Here is a 15,830-nt window from a genome sequence, read left to right as displayed (position 1 = left end):
CTGAAGGTGGATCACTTTCGATCCAGCTGGCAGGACTTTCTACAGGAGGCACCAAAGGCAGCTCTTGGCTGGGATGGTCCCGCGTTGATTCTGTGCAACCATTCCAAAAGTTTGTTGGCAAATTTTCCCTGTAAAATCCTTTCTCTGGAGGCTAGAGGGAAGTGCAATTTGGGGAACGTCAGAGCTGTTGTGCCGGAACAGCCAATCTGACAGAGCCCCGACCTCTCCTTAGGAAAAAGGGAGGTAATTTTCTGGTGTCTCACCGGTGGGAAGAATAATGCCGAGCCTTTGCCTAGCCAAGTCTCCTTGGGATTTGCACGTCTCCTTGGGATTTGCACCAGGTGTCTCTGCGGGGCTGGAAAAGAACCGGAGCAGGAATGGGATAGATGGTTGAATGTTTTAGACTATAGGTATTAGCGTGTAGGCTCCTTGGAGGTAGCGAACCAGGCTGATGCTTCCGTAGTGCCTTGCCCGAGGGCTTAGTGAAGTCCATTGCTCTCAGTAGCATTCTTCTAGCTTGGAATAGACTGAAGTCGTAGGCCGCCCTGGGGTGTTTTAGAAAAAGACACAAATATTCCAGAATTGGGAATGACCTAGTGTACCCCCTCTTGACTTTCAGTGCTCATTGTGGGCAGGGAATGCGTCATCCTCTCCCAAGCGCTTAGTACAGTGCCCTGCACACGGTAAGTGCTCGGTAAATGTGACTGATTGAAACCTGCATGCCCTTCCTCCCGCTTCCAGCTGCCCCTCCTCCTCTGAACTGGTGCATGTTCAGCACATGCTTAGTTTGTGTCCCACAGCGTTCCGAGACTTGGGGTACTGATATTCCGGGATTCTAAAGGATTTTCATCTCAGTGGTTCCCCTTTCTCCTTTCTCCGTTCTCTTGATGGACAAGAGGATAAGGGAAGATCAGCTACAGAGGCATTGTGGCTAAGTGGAAAGAGCACGGGGCTGGAAGTCAGGAGAACCGACTCCTAATCCCGTGTGACCTTGGGTCAGCCACTTAACGTCTCCGGGTCTCTCCTGTAAAATGGGATTAAGATAAGATCGTCGGCCCATTTGGGACAGGGACCGTGTCCATATCGATCACCTTTCAACTACCCCAGAGTTTAACATGATGGTGTTTGTTAAGTGCTTACTATGTGCCAGGCACCTTACTAAGCGCTGGGAGAATACAACCCAATCGAGTTGGACGCAGTCCCTGTGTCATGTGGGGTTCACGGTCTCAATTCCCATTTCACAGATGAGGTAACTGAGTCACAGAGAAGTGAAGTGACTTACCCAAGACCTCACAGCAGACAGGCGGATTAGAACCCGTGACCTTCTGACTCCCAGGCCCGTGCTCTATCCACTGAGCCCTCCTGCTTCTCAACCACATAAATAATAAATGGTTAATAAATGCTATTATCATGATCATAATATGTCCCAGTGTCATCAACGGAAATCATTTGATCAGCCCAGTTAACAAGTCCCTCAGAATAAGTGCTCTATGGGAGCTGAGAGGAGGCGGGCAAGAAATTTATACGTCGGTTTAAATGTCGGCCTCAGCGGTGAGGAGGAAAATGAGCCAGGCTAGCGTGGGACTCGGGCAGAGTTTGATGAGGGATGTGCATTGAAGAGAAGATCCATTTGTCCTTCTTCGTCGAGGTTGTAGTTGTAGTTTACTATCGTGTCTTGTTCCTGAAGAGATCAGCAAATGGAGGGGCGGTGAGCCTTCGATTTGATTGTCTGGATAATAAACCGTTGAAGACCGCGCGGCGGAATCCAAGGGTAAGCTTGTCGTGGGCGGGTAATGCGTCTACCAACTCTGTTATATTGAACTGTCCCAAGCGCTTAGTACAGTGTCCTCCACACGGTGAGCGCTCGATAGAGACCATCGATTGGCTGATTGACAGCTCGGCCCATCGCCGTCGGCTCAGGGAAGGGGTGTTGCCTTCATAAGTGGTCAGGAATAATACCTCCGTGCGGAGACAGGACGGTGAGGCCGCTGCCTTGCGGAGGGATCATTCTTCCGTCTTGGGTGGCCTGACCACCTCATCGCGGGACTCGAGCCAAGCGGCCCCATTGGACCTTTTCCGAATACATGGATGCTTCAGTTGGCCGGAGGGTTGGGTTACGATGAGTGGTAACCCGCTGCTCTCAGTCTCCCCTAAAGGCAGAATCAGGGAAATGGGTTTCCGCGGCAGCGGTGGGGGGATATAGGTGTCGGTTAGATATCAGGAAGCGCCCCAGGCAGAAGGGGAGAGAGCAGGTCAGTGCCTTCCTTTTACCTCTTGGGAGTCGAGTCATTCAGGTGGATTGATTGGGAGTCCCCAAGGAAGGATCTGAAGCTTAAACTCCAAACCCAAAAGAATTACACCGGGCGGTAGGGACGACTGAAAAACGGGGATGGACAGCACGGAGCGTGGCTCACTGGAAAGAGCACGGGCTTTGGAGTCAGAGGTCATGGGTTCAAACCCCGGCTCTGCCACTTGCCAGCTGTGTGACTTTGGGCAAGTCACTTAACTTCTCGGTCCCTCAGTTCCCTCATCTGTAAAATGGGGATTAAGACTGTGAGCCCCACGTGGGACAACCTGATTCCCCTGTGTCTACCCCAGCGCTTAGAACAGTGCTCGGCACATAGTAAGCGCTTAACAAATACCAACGTTATTATTATTGGACTTTCAAGCTGCCCCCTCTATACTTCTACGGCTGCTGGAAGAGAAACAGGCAATCCATCAGTGGTATTATTTATTGAGCGCTTCCTGTGTGCAGAGCACTGTTCTAAGCGCTTAGGAGAATACAATACATCGGAGTCGGTAGACACGTTCCCTGCCCACGACGAGCTCCCGCCCTGCAGTCGTGATCGTTCGGGACCCCGGCCCAGCCTGGCAGGAGCCGCTGACTCCCTTCTGAAACGGAGAAGGATCAGGCGGGGAGGGAGGAGCCGGGGTCCCTCTTACCCCGACTCATCCGGGCCGAGGGAATGGGCACATCCACAGGGACGGGGAGATACATTTTGTGCGCGTTCGACCCGGAGACGGGCAAAAAGGTGGGGCCCATCTACACGACATCCCGTTCTGCACCAGTAAACGTTACAGCGGCTTAAAGAGACGAGGGAAGGTGTCCCGTGACGCCAGGGCCCTGGTTCCAAACGGCCAGACCGTTACGGGTGGCCGGGTTCAGGGTAGCCGTCTCCGATTTATAAAATAAAGTGTTAGCCCAGCAGAGCCCCCTTCCCCACCCATCCATCGCCCCCTTCCAAACCATCCCCAAACCCAGGGATCCGCCCCTGCCCCTCCCCACCCCTGGATGGCTTGGTCGAGGAAATGTAAACATCGTGGTGGCCGAAACTTTAGGAGAACGAGCCACGAGCAGCTCAGCTCAGCGTGTCGGACCCGCCCCGGGGAGAGAGCCGGCGGCCAGACCCCGACCTCCTCCTCCTCGCTCAGAGTTTCTCAAGGTAGGAGCCGGGGACGAAGCCTCGCTGGCCGTTCCTCTCTACCGTCCACCAGCCATCTTCCCCTTCCATGATGACTGCCAGGATGTCTCCCACGCTGATGTCCAGCTCTTCGGAGTTCTAAACGAGATCCCGGGGAAGAGAGGGGGGACGGGTCAGGGGCTGCACCGCCAGCCCTTCCCACCCGCCCCGGAGCCCCAGAGGTTTCTCCTGGCCTCGCGGCTACGGAGTCGCTTCCTGGCCGATGACCCAGTGAAGCCACAGGCCGGGGCTTAGCTCCTGACCCTCCCTGCCAGGTTCTGGACTCAGCCCCTGCCTCGGCTCAGATCACAACTCCTCACACCGGTACCTATTGGATAGAGCACGGGCCTGGAAGTCAGAAGGACTTGGGTTCCAATCCCGGCTCTGCCGCTAGTCTGCTGTTTGACCTCGAGCAACTCACTACACTTCTCTGGGCCTCGGTTACCTCATCTGTAAAATGGGGGATGAGTGTGAGCCCCATGTGGCCCAGAGACTGTGTCCAAACTGATTAATTTGTGTGTACCCCAGCTCTTAGAATAGTGCTTGGCACATAGAAAGCGCTTACCAAGTACCATAATTATTATCATCCCCAGCCTTTTGCCCCCAGGGAGGTCCCTTAAGTGCGGGACGATGGCCAGGTCTTTCCACTCAGTCCTGCTCCCTAGCCTGTGCCTCTAGACTGTGAACTCGTTGTGGGCAGGGATTATCTCTATTGCTGTATTGTACATTCCCAAGTACTTAGTACACACAGTGAGCACCCAGTAGATGCTCAATAAATACAATTGAATGAATGAATGACTCCTGGCCCGAAGCCCAGTCTGACTCCAGAGAGGGAGTCCGACTTGAGGGAACTGGATGGAAACGACGGGGCCCTTGGTCCTCGTCGATTTAGAGCGTGCAGAGCCTGAGGGTGCTATAGGAAGTGCCGTACTGAGAGCACCGGGGACTGGCCCTCGGCCACAAGTCAGCGTCGGACGCAAACGTGTTTCAGCTGCATCGTCGACCCTCTCCAACGTTCAGTTTAGAAGCGGCGTGGCTTAATGGATACAGCACTGGCCTGGGAGTGAAAAGGACCTGGATTCTAAGTTCCCTCTAGACTGTGAACTCATTGTGGACAGGGATTGTCTCTCTCTACTGCTCTACTGTACTTTTCCAAGTGCTTAGTACAGTGCTCTGCACACAGTAAGTGCTCAATAAATACAATCGAATGAATGAATGAATAATCCCAGTTCTGCCACATATCTGCTGTGCGGCCTTGGGAAAGTCACTTAACTTCTCTGGGCCTCCGAAAAATGTAAAATGGGGATTAAGACTATGAGCCCTGTGCGGGGCAGGGACAGTGTCCAATCTGATTAGCTTGTAGCTACCCCAGCGCTTAGAACAGTGCTTGGCACAAAGTAAGTTCTTAAGTACTATTATTATTGTTAATATTATTATTATTCGCCCATAGAGCGTGTTTTCACTATGGGCAGGATGCAGTAGGGGGAATTAGGAAATGTTCTTCCAACAATCTGCACCTGTCGGGTAGGAACACTCTGCGATGTCGGAAGAATCAGTTTTGCACATGCACGCAATGTCGGTAAATGGGTCAGCTACTCTAATGCGAGTTTCCCTTACGTTTCCCTAGATCTTCGGCAGGTGAGCCCCCCCACCTCGTTCAGTGGATTGGCCAGAGGTCCCCAGTAGACCGATTCCCGAACTCTGAGGCACGAATTTGGCAGAACGTGCCTCCTCTCCCAGCCCCCCCCGCTTCAGTGTCTCCCCCCGACATCCACCCCAGAGACCCTCGTCCCCACTCATCGGTAAAATCCTCGAAAGGACTCGGAGGCTGGAACGGCTGAGGGTGCGTTTATTTACCCCCACGGGGCTGCCCAGCTGCTCCGACACTGTTACCTGTGCCTTGTAGTCGTAGAGAACTCTGTAGTCCTGGCCTGTGGCATCCGCGTTCGACTCTTTGACCACGATCGCTGCGTACACGCCGTCGTTGCGCTCTGGGGGACGTAAAGGATCAGCGTCAATCGGTGTTGCTTTATCGAGTGCTTACAGGGTGCAGAGCACTGGACTAAGCACTTGGGAGAGGACGAGAGAAACAGCCCCATATCTGGTGGAGAGGTCCCTCCCTGCTCAGAAAAACCCTCAGCCTCAGGTGCCGGCAGAACCGTGCCCGGCGCTTACCCGCGTGCCCTCTGCATGCGAGGAGGCTGAGATGGCCGGCCCCTCCCCGAACCCCCCCCATCCTTGTTGTCCTCCTCCCTCTGACCCACTGCAAGCAGTGACCGGAGAGCACAGAGGCCATCCCAAGCCTGACCCCTAGCAGATGACCAAGGGGCTCTGGGGTGCGTGCTCATAGAAGGAAATTTACCAGCAGGAGGGGCGATGGGGGCCACATTCTCATTTTTGGAATTTCCATGCAGCAATCCCGAAAACCTACCGAAACAGGGAGAGAACAGAGTGAGCGTCAGAAAAGCCTGAGACCGATTTCCCTCCCGAACTCACCGGGCAATGGGGCAGGCCCCCTTGATGGCTCATGGGTGACATGAGGCTCCTGCCAGCATAGGAGGAGTCCCATCTGAGCCTCTTAATTCAGGACTGGGCCTCACTGTCTCAGTTTCCTTCCCAAGGGAGGATTGCTCTGGCAGAGATTCCCTTTAGCTTCCTTTGGCCTCTGGATAAAACCATCAGCCGCTTAGCTACACTGACCATTCTTTGGCCTCGCCCTCTGGTTTCGAGCCTTTCCCCTCTTGGTCCCTGGGGTCATAAATCTTGTGGGTGTGTACGTGTGTGCGTGTGTGTGTGTGTGTGTGTGTGTGTAGAAAGAGACAGACAGGAGTGGGGGGAATGTAGATCACAATGACGTAGGTCTCAATCAATATTCTGTTCAGCATCTTGGTGGAGTCAGGAAGTGCTCATTCTATTTCTGAGTTGGAGAATCAGGTGTGACAACTTTTCATTTTGAACTTGCAGAGCTTGGAAAAGGTATTGGGTTTTTCCAGAGAGGTGGGGGGGGGGGGGCAGATGGAGGAAAGGGGAAGGACGGAAGAGGGGAGAGGAAAGAGGAAAACAAGAGGAAGCAAGAAGTTCTAAGGGAGGAAACCTCTTCCTTCTCATCTGCAGCCCTGCCGGTTCTCTCTGGGCGCAGGTTGGAGGTGGGCACGAACAGCTCCCTCCTCACCCCCACCCTAAGGCCTCATGAAGCGTCACCGTCCCCCCACCAACTCGATGGCCCCGGGGTTCAACCAGCATGGGCATGGGGTGGTCTCAGAGTTCTGGAGCCGCCGCGGCGGTGGCATTCTTGGGTCAAGATCCGCCTGCCAGGAAATCATGGCCACCACCCCCTCGGGTGCAGCCCAACTCCATCGTCTTAGTCACGGAGCCCGATGCAACCGGGAGTCTTCCATGCGGCCCGCCTGGTCCGTGCTGCTGCCCTGGAATTCCGACCCCTTTCTGGAGAACGGCCCAGGATGTCTGAGCAGATAGGGAAGGGACGAGACGGACAGACGGCTCTTCCCATGAGACCCTGCGGTGAGGGTAAGAGGAACGGCTTGAGCCGGCCCCCACTGGACCCAAGCTTCGCCGTCCCATGAGGGCTGCAGTGCAGCTGTGGTGTCCTGTTCATTCATTCAGTCGCATTTATTGAGTGCTTACTGTGATTTGAGCACTGTACTAAGCGCTTAGGAGAGTACAATATAACAATAAGCAGACATATTCCCTGCCCACAATGAGCTTACAATCTAGTTTAAAATCATTTTTCTCCTCCTGCCAGCAAGGGGCAAGAGATGGAGCCAGGGCCCCACACCATCCTGTCAGATCCCTGGACCACCCGGGAATGATCTAACCGGGATGGGGCGAGTGAACAGATGGCTCCACCTCTGCTCCTTTTCCAGCTTCCAGGGGTGAAGCAGGCTACCTACCCTTCCCCAAAAGCTGTGGAGACACAGCTCAAGGTTTGCCCACTGGTCCCTTTGCTCCCACTGAGTCCGGCCCTCTATCTGGGATACATACTGGCTCTCACGACAATTCTAGAAAAGGCGGTGGGGAATGGTGGAGGAGAGAAGATCTGTGGAAGGTTGGGCCGGGGCTCCCACGGAGGCCGTCAAAGTGAAGGGGCCCTGCTCTTAGGGGCCAGAAAGTGGGAAACTAAAGGGCACGGCAGGCATTCCTGCTGAAAATGACTCCAAGGACCCTTCAGAGCACCTTCCCTTCTGGCCGCTGCACTGACACTTAGTGGGTTTTATTTCTTTTATGGTGTTTCAGTAGTCACTCTGTACTAGGCACCATACTAAGTGCCGGGGTAGATACGAGCTAATCAGGTTGGACATAGTCCATGTGATTAATCCCCACAGCCTTAATCCCCATTTTACAGGTGAAGAAACTGAGGCACAGAGAAGTTAACTGACTTGCCCAAAGTCACACAGCAGACAAGTGGTGGAGCTGGGATTAGAACTCAGGTCCCTCTGAGTCCCAGGCCCATGCTCTATCCACTAGGCCACGCTGCTTCTCATGTCCTCAGAGAGGCTGGCCTTTCCTCATCTCTATGCTTGCCACCGTTTCATCTGAATAAATGGCTTCCTGAGACTGGGGACGGAGCACTTTGTCCATTCACAGTAACTGCTCCGAGGCTCGTTGCCCGCCCCGCTCGCTCCCGTTAGTGTACGGGACCTCGTGTTCCTCAGGGGCGGGGATCGTCTATGCCTACTCTTTTGTATTACACCCTCCCAAGCACGTAGTACAGAGCTCGGCACACAGTAAGTGCTCAGTAAGTACCACTGATCGACTGATTGACTTCTCCCATTAGTAGGAGGATTCAACCTCTGCGAAATTGCCTCTTGGAGCGTCCCCCGGGAGCCGTATGATGAGGGGAGTTGGATTTGTCAGTGTTGCGGATGCACGCGTGATCACTGCCCGTCTGATACACGGGGCAGTTGCAAGATGCTTGTCGTGCCCGTCAGACATCCAGTGAAGACGCCCGGGGATGAAGGTCAGGAGACAGGGACGACCTGGAGGTGACTATAACTGGTAAGGTCTATTTATCCATTCTCGTTTTTATTCCTTACCTTGCAGCAGTCCCTTGGGTCGTTTTCCTCTCCCCAACCTCCCCACTCCCCGACTCCAGCCCCTGACATGCTGTCCCAAAGACAGCAAAGCAACTGTGGTCAGGCTTGGTGAGAGTAGCATGACCTCCGGGAAGCAGGTGGACAAACCCCCCCGGTGACCCTGAAGCACCCCTTCCGACAACGTGGCAGAATTTTAGGGAATGGGGTGGCTCTTGGCAAAGGCGTCAAGCAGGCCAAGAGGCAGAGGGCTTAAGTGGCAGCCGTCTCTGCTAACAGCATCAGCTAACCCTGCAGGCTCGTTGTGAGCAGGGAATGTGTCTGTTGTATTATCGTGTTTATTCTCCTGAGTGCTTAGTACAGTTCCCCGCACACAGTAAGTGCTCAATAAATAGGATTGGTTGATTGATCGCAGGCAATGGCAGTGACATGTGAGCGTGGGAAAGATTTGTGGGACACATCTGTTTAGCCACACTCACACCCGTAGAAGCATCTCTGATGGATGTTCAGGACGGTAAAGCATTTGTGTACGTAAATATACACATCATTCATGGCTCCCTCTCCCTGGGAACAATAACCACTTTTAGGCAAAAGCCTGCACAGGTTAAGTTGGGCAACTTAGGTTGATTCTTTTGAGTGAAACAAGTTGTGTTCAACCTTCCTGCTAGGTAATCTCCCAGTTATTAGGGAAATTGTTCTCTTGGATCAGATCGGATTTTCGCTCCCATTTTTTTTATCGCTATTAGTGACTCTGGTTCCGATATTTGCTTTTCCCCCATCCCGAGCCCCAGTTGACCCAACTGCCCAGAATGTTTTGATGTCATTCGGTGGAATTCTTTTTGCCCATTAATCCAACTCAGAGGAAGAGCGATGACTGCAAAACACAAATAAGGCTGAGAAGAAAATCTGTTTTGACACATGTACCTGACTTTGCGGGTAGGGGGTGCTTAAAACAGGGAAAGCACCTGCAACACTCATTTTCAGATAGGTTAGTTCTGAGCCGGCAGTGGGAGGGGCTGAGTTTACTCTAATCCTGACAGCAGCTAGTATGAGGGGAGAGTTTAGCTTCCTAATATATAACTAACTGCACATAAATGTGTTCAGGTATTGTGCATCGGGGCTTTGTTCTCCCAAAGAATAGCATAGGACACCTCTGCAGAACCCTCGGTGGGGTTGTGAAGCAGTGAGAAGCAGCCTGGCACAGTGGATAGAGCACGGACCTGGGAGTCCGAAGGTCATGGGTTCTAATCACGACTCTGCTGCTTGTCTGCTGGGTGACCTTGGGCAGATCACTTCACTGGGCCTCAGTTACCATATCTGCAAAATGGAGATTGAGCCCGTGAGCCCCACGTGGGACAGGGACTGTGTCCAACCTAATTTGCTTGTATCTAACCCTGCACTGAGTGCAGCGATTGCCACACAGTAAGTGCTTAACAAATAAGGCGATCATTATTATTATTGTTATTATTATTAGTGGAAAGAGGACTGGGAGTAAGGAGATCTGGGTTCTGTGTGATTCGGGCAGGTCACAACTTCTTGGGGCCTCAGATTCCTTCTCCGTAAAATGTGCCTTAAATACTTCTTTCTCCTGAGACTGTGAGTCCCTCCTGTGTCTGATTTGATTAGAACTCGGTCTATCCCAGCACATGATAAGTGCTTAACAAGTGCCACAATTATAAGTCAAAGGAGAGTTACTCATATTCTTCCTCCTCCCCCGTCCCTCTGGATCGCAAAGTGAGCTGTCACATCTTGGGCACAAGTGTGCATTGTGAGGCTGTGAATGGTGACACACATCTACGGGCAGCAAAGAAATTCCATATTCACTTGGGAAAGGAAAGGGAACAGGTCGGGTCGTTCTCGGCACCGAAAGCACAAGCCAGACATCACCCTCCTCCCGGCCACAACCCTGGCTCCGGCTCACTCTAGGAGTGTCCCCGTCAAGAGGGGATACCCTGAGAGAACGGAATGTTTTCCATTAAGAACATCTAATGGGCTTCCCTTGAGCCTCGAGTAGCCTTGGAATTAGGGGAGCATTATTAGACTAATGGGGAAAGCCACTGGGTCCTGTCAAGGACCCCTAAGAAAAGGGTAATGGACCAGTTCTAAGGCGACTGCAAGACAAATCTGGCTGAGTACAGACCTCTGCACGTAGTAAGCGCTTAATAAATACGATCGAATTAATGGCTGGGTTGCCAGAGGAGAGAACCCAGATCGGGAGACCTGCTAAGCCATTTCCATCTCCCACTTCTTTGCTATGGGAGTTGGCGTTCAGCCATCAGCATCTTCTATCTGGCTGCTTCCGGGTGGTTTTGATAGAGGAGGACTGCTAAATGGCTGACTTTAACAACTGCATGCATTTAAAGCTTTGCCAAAGAACCCAATGTAGGGTAGCTGTAGAGAAGCAGCATGGCCTAGTAGATAGGGCCCAGGACCTGGGTTCCAATTCTGACTCTGCCACTCATCTGGTGTGTGGCCTTGGGCAAAGTCACTTAACTTCTCTGTGCCTCAGTTCCCTCATCTGTAAAAAAACAGGCATTAAGACTCTGAGCCCTATGTGGGACAGGGACCTTGTCCAACCTGATTATCTTGTATCTACCCCAGCACTTAGAATAGTGCCGGGCACATAGTAAGTGCTTAACAAATTCTGTTATTATTATTACTACGGCTCCATGTTTTCTTTCCAATCATCTGAGGTTAAATGAGACACAACGTGTCACATAGTTAAAAAATCAGCTGATAGATGGTCACGAAAGCCAATTCCAACGATAAATTGCTTTGTCTCTGGTTTAGGAGGCTTGGGTGGTTTTTTTTTTATTAATGGCCTGGAAGAGGATGGTAATGAACTGTGCAGGGTAGGGATATGAGCCCAACCTGAAGAATGTAGTTGTTGGAAAGAGGGGAAGAAGTAGGAAATGGTAAAATCACAGTCAAAGAGTAGATGGAGCTGAGAGAGCAAACTGGAGAAACCATTTCAAACCTCTGAAGGACAGAAACCGTAGGTGAGGAATTGTTTCCGCTGTGAGAAATGGAAGGAAATGTGGACAAGGCAAGCAGTTTACTGGCAGCACAAACCCCTGGATAACTGAAATCTCTCCCCATGGGGTGGCAGGACACCAAATAAAAAGCAGAGCAGGGGGTTAGCTTGCATTAGATAAAGCTTGTTTCAGTGACTCCCAAATGAAAAACAGAGCAGGGGGTTAGCTTGCGTTAGATAAAGCTTGCTTCAGTGACTCCCAAACGAAAAACAGAGCAGGGGGTTAGCTTGCGTTAGATAAGGCTCGTTTCAGTGACTCCCTAAGAGGGGGGCTGAGTCAAGAGAAAACAGAAGCGCAAATGACCTATGTCACTCAGATTCCTTTTTAAGTCTGCATTGAAAAATAGGCTTGCAAGAGCTTCTTTCTGGTGCAGTGGCGAAGAAAGAGCAGTTTCCCTTTCCCTCCCGATCCCCGCATCCAACCACAGCTGCTCTTGCACGTGCCCACGCCTGGGGCAGAGACGCTCCTGAGAGCCTGGGGTGGGCACGGGTGACCATGATATCCAACATCATCACTGCTGCCGGACTCCTCCCCGGTGGCCCCCGCCGGCAGAGGGGGTCCCGGACACGAAGGCTCATCGTTCTCACCTCTTCATCATCCCGCAAGCCGCGAGGCTGCTGGGGCTGCTGGAGCCTTCGTCGGGTTCTCGATCATAGTAATTCTCGTAAGGAATGGGAGCTGTAGGAGAACAGAGCCAAAATGTCAAGCGGTTCAGAGGACAAAATGAGGGGCTTTGCATCTCGACCCCCCCTTATGCCAGGTCTGGGCTATCGTGGAAGAGTTTTGGAGCATTTCCCCGGGCGGGGCCGGCTTCAGACATCTGACTGCTCCGAGGTGGGGTGAAAATTTGTCTTCACTTCTCCCCATCCCACCTGGCATCATTATGCTATGCTGAAGGCACACGTGGCTTAATAGATATCTGGGGGGAAGGGCTCTAACCTCCCCTCTCCACGCTCGCTCCAGAGAAGCAGTGAGGTTTAGTGGCTAGGGCACGGGCCCGGGAGTCAGAGGATCAGGGCCCTAATCCCGGCACCACCACATGCCTTCTGTGTGACCGTGGGCAAGTCACTGAGCTTCTCCGTGCTTCAGTTACCTCATCTGTAAAATGGGGATGAGTGTGAACCCCATGTGGGAGAGGAACTGTGGCCCACCTCATTAACTTGTGTCTACCCCAGTGCTTAGAACAGTGCTTGGCATATAGTAAGCACTTAAATACCATTATTATTGCCTTTGTGTCTTGGGTCTTGTTCACATAGACCCTGCTTCACTGGGCTGGGTCTGTCACAATTTCAACCCCTGTTATCGCTTTTCAGGATGCATCCTGAGGTGGCTGCTTCACCTGCTTACTGCCTGGGGTGGGTCCCGTCTCCTGGGATCTGTGGGGGGAAAAGCAGTTTCCATGCTTCTCCAGGTGGAGGACGGGGAGCCACAGCACCCGTGGCCTCTTCTTAGCTCCATCCACCAGTGGGGCCATCCAGGAATCACTAATCCCCAGAAGCCTCACCCCTGAAAGCTCCATTGAGCAACTTGAAATTCTGGAAAGTTGCCTGACTTCTCCCAGCTTGTGAGATTTCTCCTGGCCAGGGTTTCTGAAGGGCTCAGGATTGGTGATTTCATTTGTTTTGGAAGTCGACTGTTTACTAATGAACAGTGATATCCGGTTCCCGGCGTGCAAATCTCCACAGTGGTTCATGCCGCCATTTTATCTTTCGTTGGAAGAAAGCACTGCCCACTTCATAATGCTCTTTGTTCTCTCCTATTCTTAATTACCCTCTCCACCATTCCAGATACCTGGAGTGGCCTCCCCACTTTCATTCTCCCAGTTACTTTCTCCTCTACTTTCACAATTTACCCCCAAATCCACCTTCTTTAGAAAATCCAGCCTGATTAAATAGAGCATAATGAGACCATCGCCTCCTCCTCCCCAAATCCATCTGACCACAATTATATGTAGTCCCCCATTCCAGTTTCCAATGAAATAAAATACAAAATCCATTCTACAAAGGTCAGCTAAACCCTAAGTAGGGAAATTTACAATTTTACAACTTGCGACTATAGATTATAAATCCCCAGAGGACAGCTGCTGGCTGGAAGCTCTAACTTTTCTGTAGGCATCAAGAAGCAGCGTGGCCTAGTGGATAGAGCAAGGGCCTGGGAGACAGAAGGACCTGGGTTCTAATCCCAGCTCTGCCATTTGTCCGCTGTGTGACCTTGGGCAAACAGCTTAACTTTTCTGTGCTCAGTTCTCTCGTCTGTAAAATGGTGATTAACACTGAACCCCGTGTGGGGCGGGGACTGTGTCCAACTGATTATCTTGAATCTATCCCAGCGCTTAGTACAGTACCTGGCACATAGTGAGAGTTTAACAAATATCACAATTACTGTTATTATTGTAGCTGAATTGATCGAATTTATGTCGACTGACATCTGCCCAAGTTGCCAGACAAAACCGACATGCCCCTGACTAGGCCAATTTGGGGACCCACTCTGTTCTAGAAAGGCGAGATCCTGTCACATACGGCTGTCCACCTCTGGAGAGCCCATGCAGTCTGGGGCAGACCTGCTTTCTCACAGATGGAGAGATGTGGGCAAGTGGCAGAGATGGGATGAGAACCCAGGCCCTCTAACTTCCAGGCCCCCATTCTCTGCTACGCCACCCGGGACAACTGTAGTTTTTGCGGTGCTGAGAATGTGATGGCTATTCGTTCTTCTCGAACCCAGAAAGGAAAGGGAAACTGCACTGTGAAATATTGGTTCTGCTGGGAGAGTTTTGAAAGAATTGAGCAGACATCTAATAACAATAATTGTGGTATTCGTTCAGCGCTCATTCTACGCCAGGTTGTAGAGGGCCTGGCACATAGTAAGCGCTGAACAAATACCATAATTACTAAGCAGTGGGGTAGATACAAAATAATTGGCTTAGACACACTGTCCCACATAGGGCTCATGGTCTTAACCCCCAATTTAGGGATGAGGAAACTGAGGCATAGGGAAGTGAAGTGACTTGCCCAAGGTCACCCAGCAGGCAAGTGGGAGAGTCGGGATTAGAACCCAGGTCCTCTGGCTCCCAAGCCTATGCTCTTAACACAAGACCATGCTGCTTCCCAAAGCAAAAAAACCAAAATGGAAGTAGCCTCTACCTTTTCTCTGGCCTACCTTTCTACCTTCCTTCCAGCCTTCTCCATTACCCTCCCGCCAGCCTTCACCTTTCCCCTCCTAGGACTGCTCTTATCAGTTTTCTCTTGTCCTTATTACATTCTCTGACCTTTAGTTCCACATCTAGATATCCGCATGGCAGCGTCTTGGCTCAGAGACCCTCTGTAACCACGGCTCTTGGAGAAAGTTAGATATCTCAGCAAAGGGGAAACTAAAGGAGCTTACTGCAAAAGACACTTCTCAGGCTGATGAAAAAGAAAAAACAAATCCCAATCTGGGTTTACCCGGAGGCTCCGTTCCCGTCATTTTACTTCGAGTGAAAGAGTCGATGTCCGAGTCTACGTTGCAGCCTTCTAAGCTGACTCGAACCTCCTCGTAGTGCTGTAGGAGAGAAGGGGAGTTTGTCCTTTTTAGCCTTTCAGCTGAATGAAGTAGGAAAACATCAGGTCTACAACCTCCCCACGACCCACTTCTCCGGGATCATCATCATCAGCATTTATCGTTGCGCTCGGCGCCCGTAGAAATAAAAGAGACAGTCCCTGGGGAGTCATTCTGCAAGCTGAAGGGCTGGTTGGCTCTAAACAAGATTTCTGGACTGGATAGGGACCCCAGGATCAACTAGATAGGTCCTGGTAAATCGATTCATTACAGGGAAAATCCCTCTTTCAGACAGATGGGTTGAAGGGGTGATCTGAGTTGTGTTCTAACCATTCTAGCCTATATGCCTACAGCCATACCACCCCGAAGTGTCCATTTCTGTCTGATCTTGGAAGCTAAGCAGAATCGGGACCTGACTAGAATTTGCATAGAAAACCTCCTGGAAATATCAGGTGCTATAGGCTTCCAAACGCTTAGTACAGTACACTACACACGGGAAGCACTCAATAAATACGATTGATCGACTGATATTTTTTTTCTCTGACTTGAGAGGGAAAAGCCGGTTGGCTATTGTCTTTTTTTCTGCCCTTTTTGGCATTACCAGAAGTGCCAATATTTTAGTCAATCAGTGGTATTTCTTGAGTGCTTACTGTGTGCAGAGCACTGTACTAAGTGCTTGGGAGAGTACAGTACAACAGAGTTGGTAGAATATTCCCTGCCCATAAGGACTTTACAGTGTAGATGGTTCA

At 51.5% G+C, this 15,830-nt stretch overlaps 1 protein-coding gene across 2 annotated transcripts in view; it reads right to left on the bottom strand.

Annotated features, from left to right (window-relative positions):
- Positions 1–3,276: 3,276 nt before the first annotated feature.
- PSTPIP1 (proline-serine-threonine phosphatase interacting protein 1) overlaps positions 3,277–15,830 on the bottom strand; it is a 99,791-nt gene continuing 87,237 nt past the window's right edge. For both annotated transcript variants that reach the window (XM_029066297.2, XM_029066298.2), the window contains 5 exons: positions 14,988–15,084; positions 12,135–12,225; positions 5,824–5,888; positions 5,355–5,452; positions 3,277–3,560 (listed from right to left, as the gene is read on the bottom strand). In XM_029066297.2, the coding sequence (XP_028922130.1) occupies positions 3,429–3,560; positions 5,355–5,452; positions 5,824–5,888; positions 12,135–12,225; positions 14,988–15,084 (483 nt within the window). In that variant the 3' untranslated portion in view covers positions 3,277–3,428. The remainder of the gene's footprint in view (positions 3,561–5,354; positions 5,453–5,823; positions 5,889–12,134; positions 12,226–14,987; positions 15,085–15,830) is intronic.

Source organism: Ornithorhynchus anatinus, chromosome 5 (genome assembly GCF_004115215.2).
Source record: "Ornithorhynchus anatinus isolate Pmale09 chromosome 5, mOrnAna1.pri.v4, whole genome shotgun sequence".
Lineage (NCBI taxonomy): Eukaryota > Metazoa > Chordata > Mammalia > Monotremata > Ornithorhynchidae > Ornithorhynchus > Ornithorhynchus anatinus.
The sequence above is the reverse complement of the archived record's forward strand: the minus strand, read 5'-3'. Positions and strand labels throughout refer to the sequence as shown.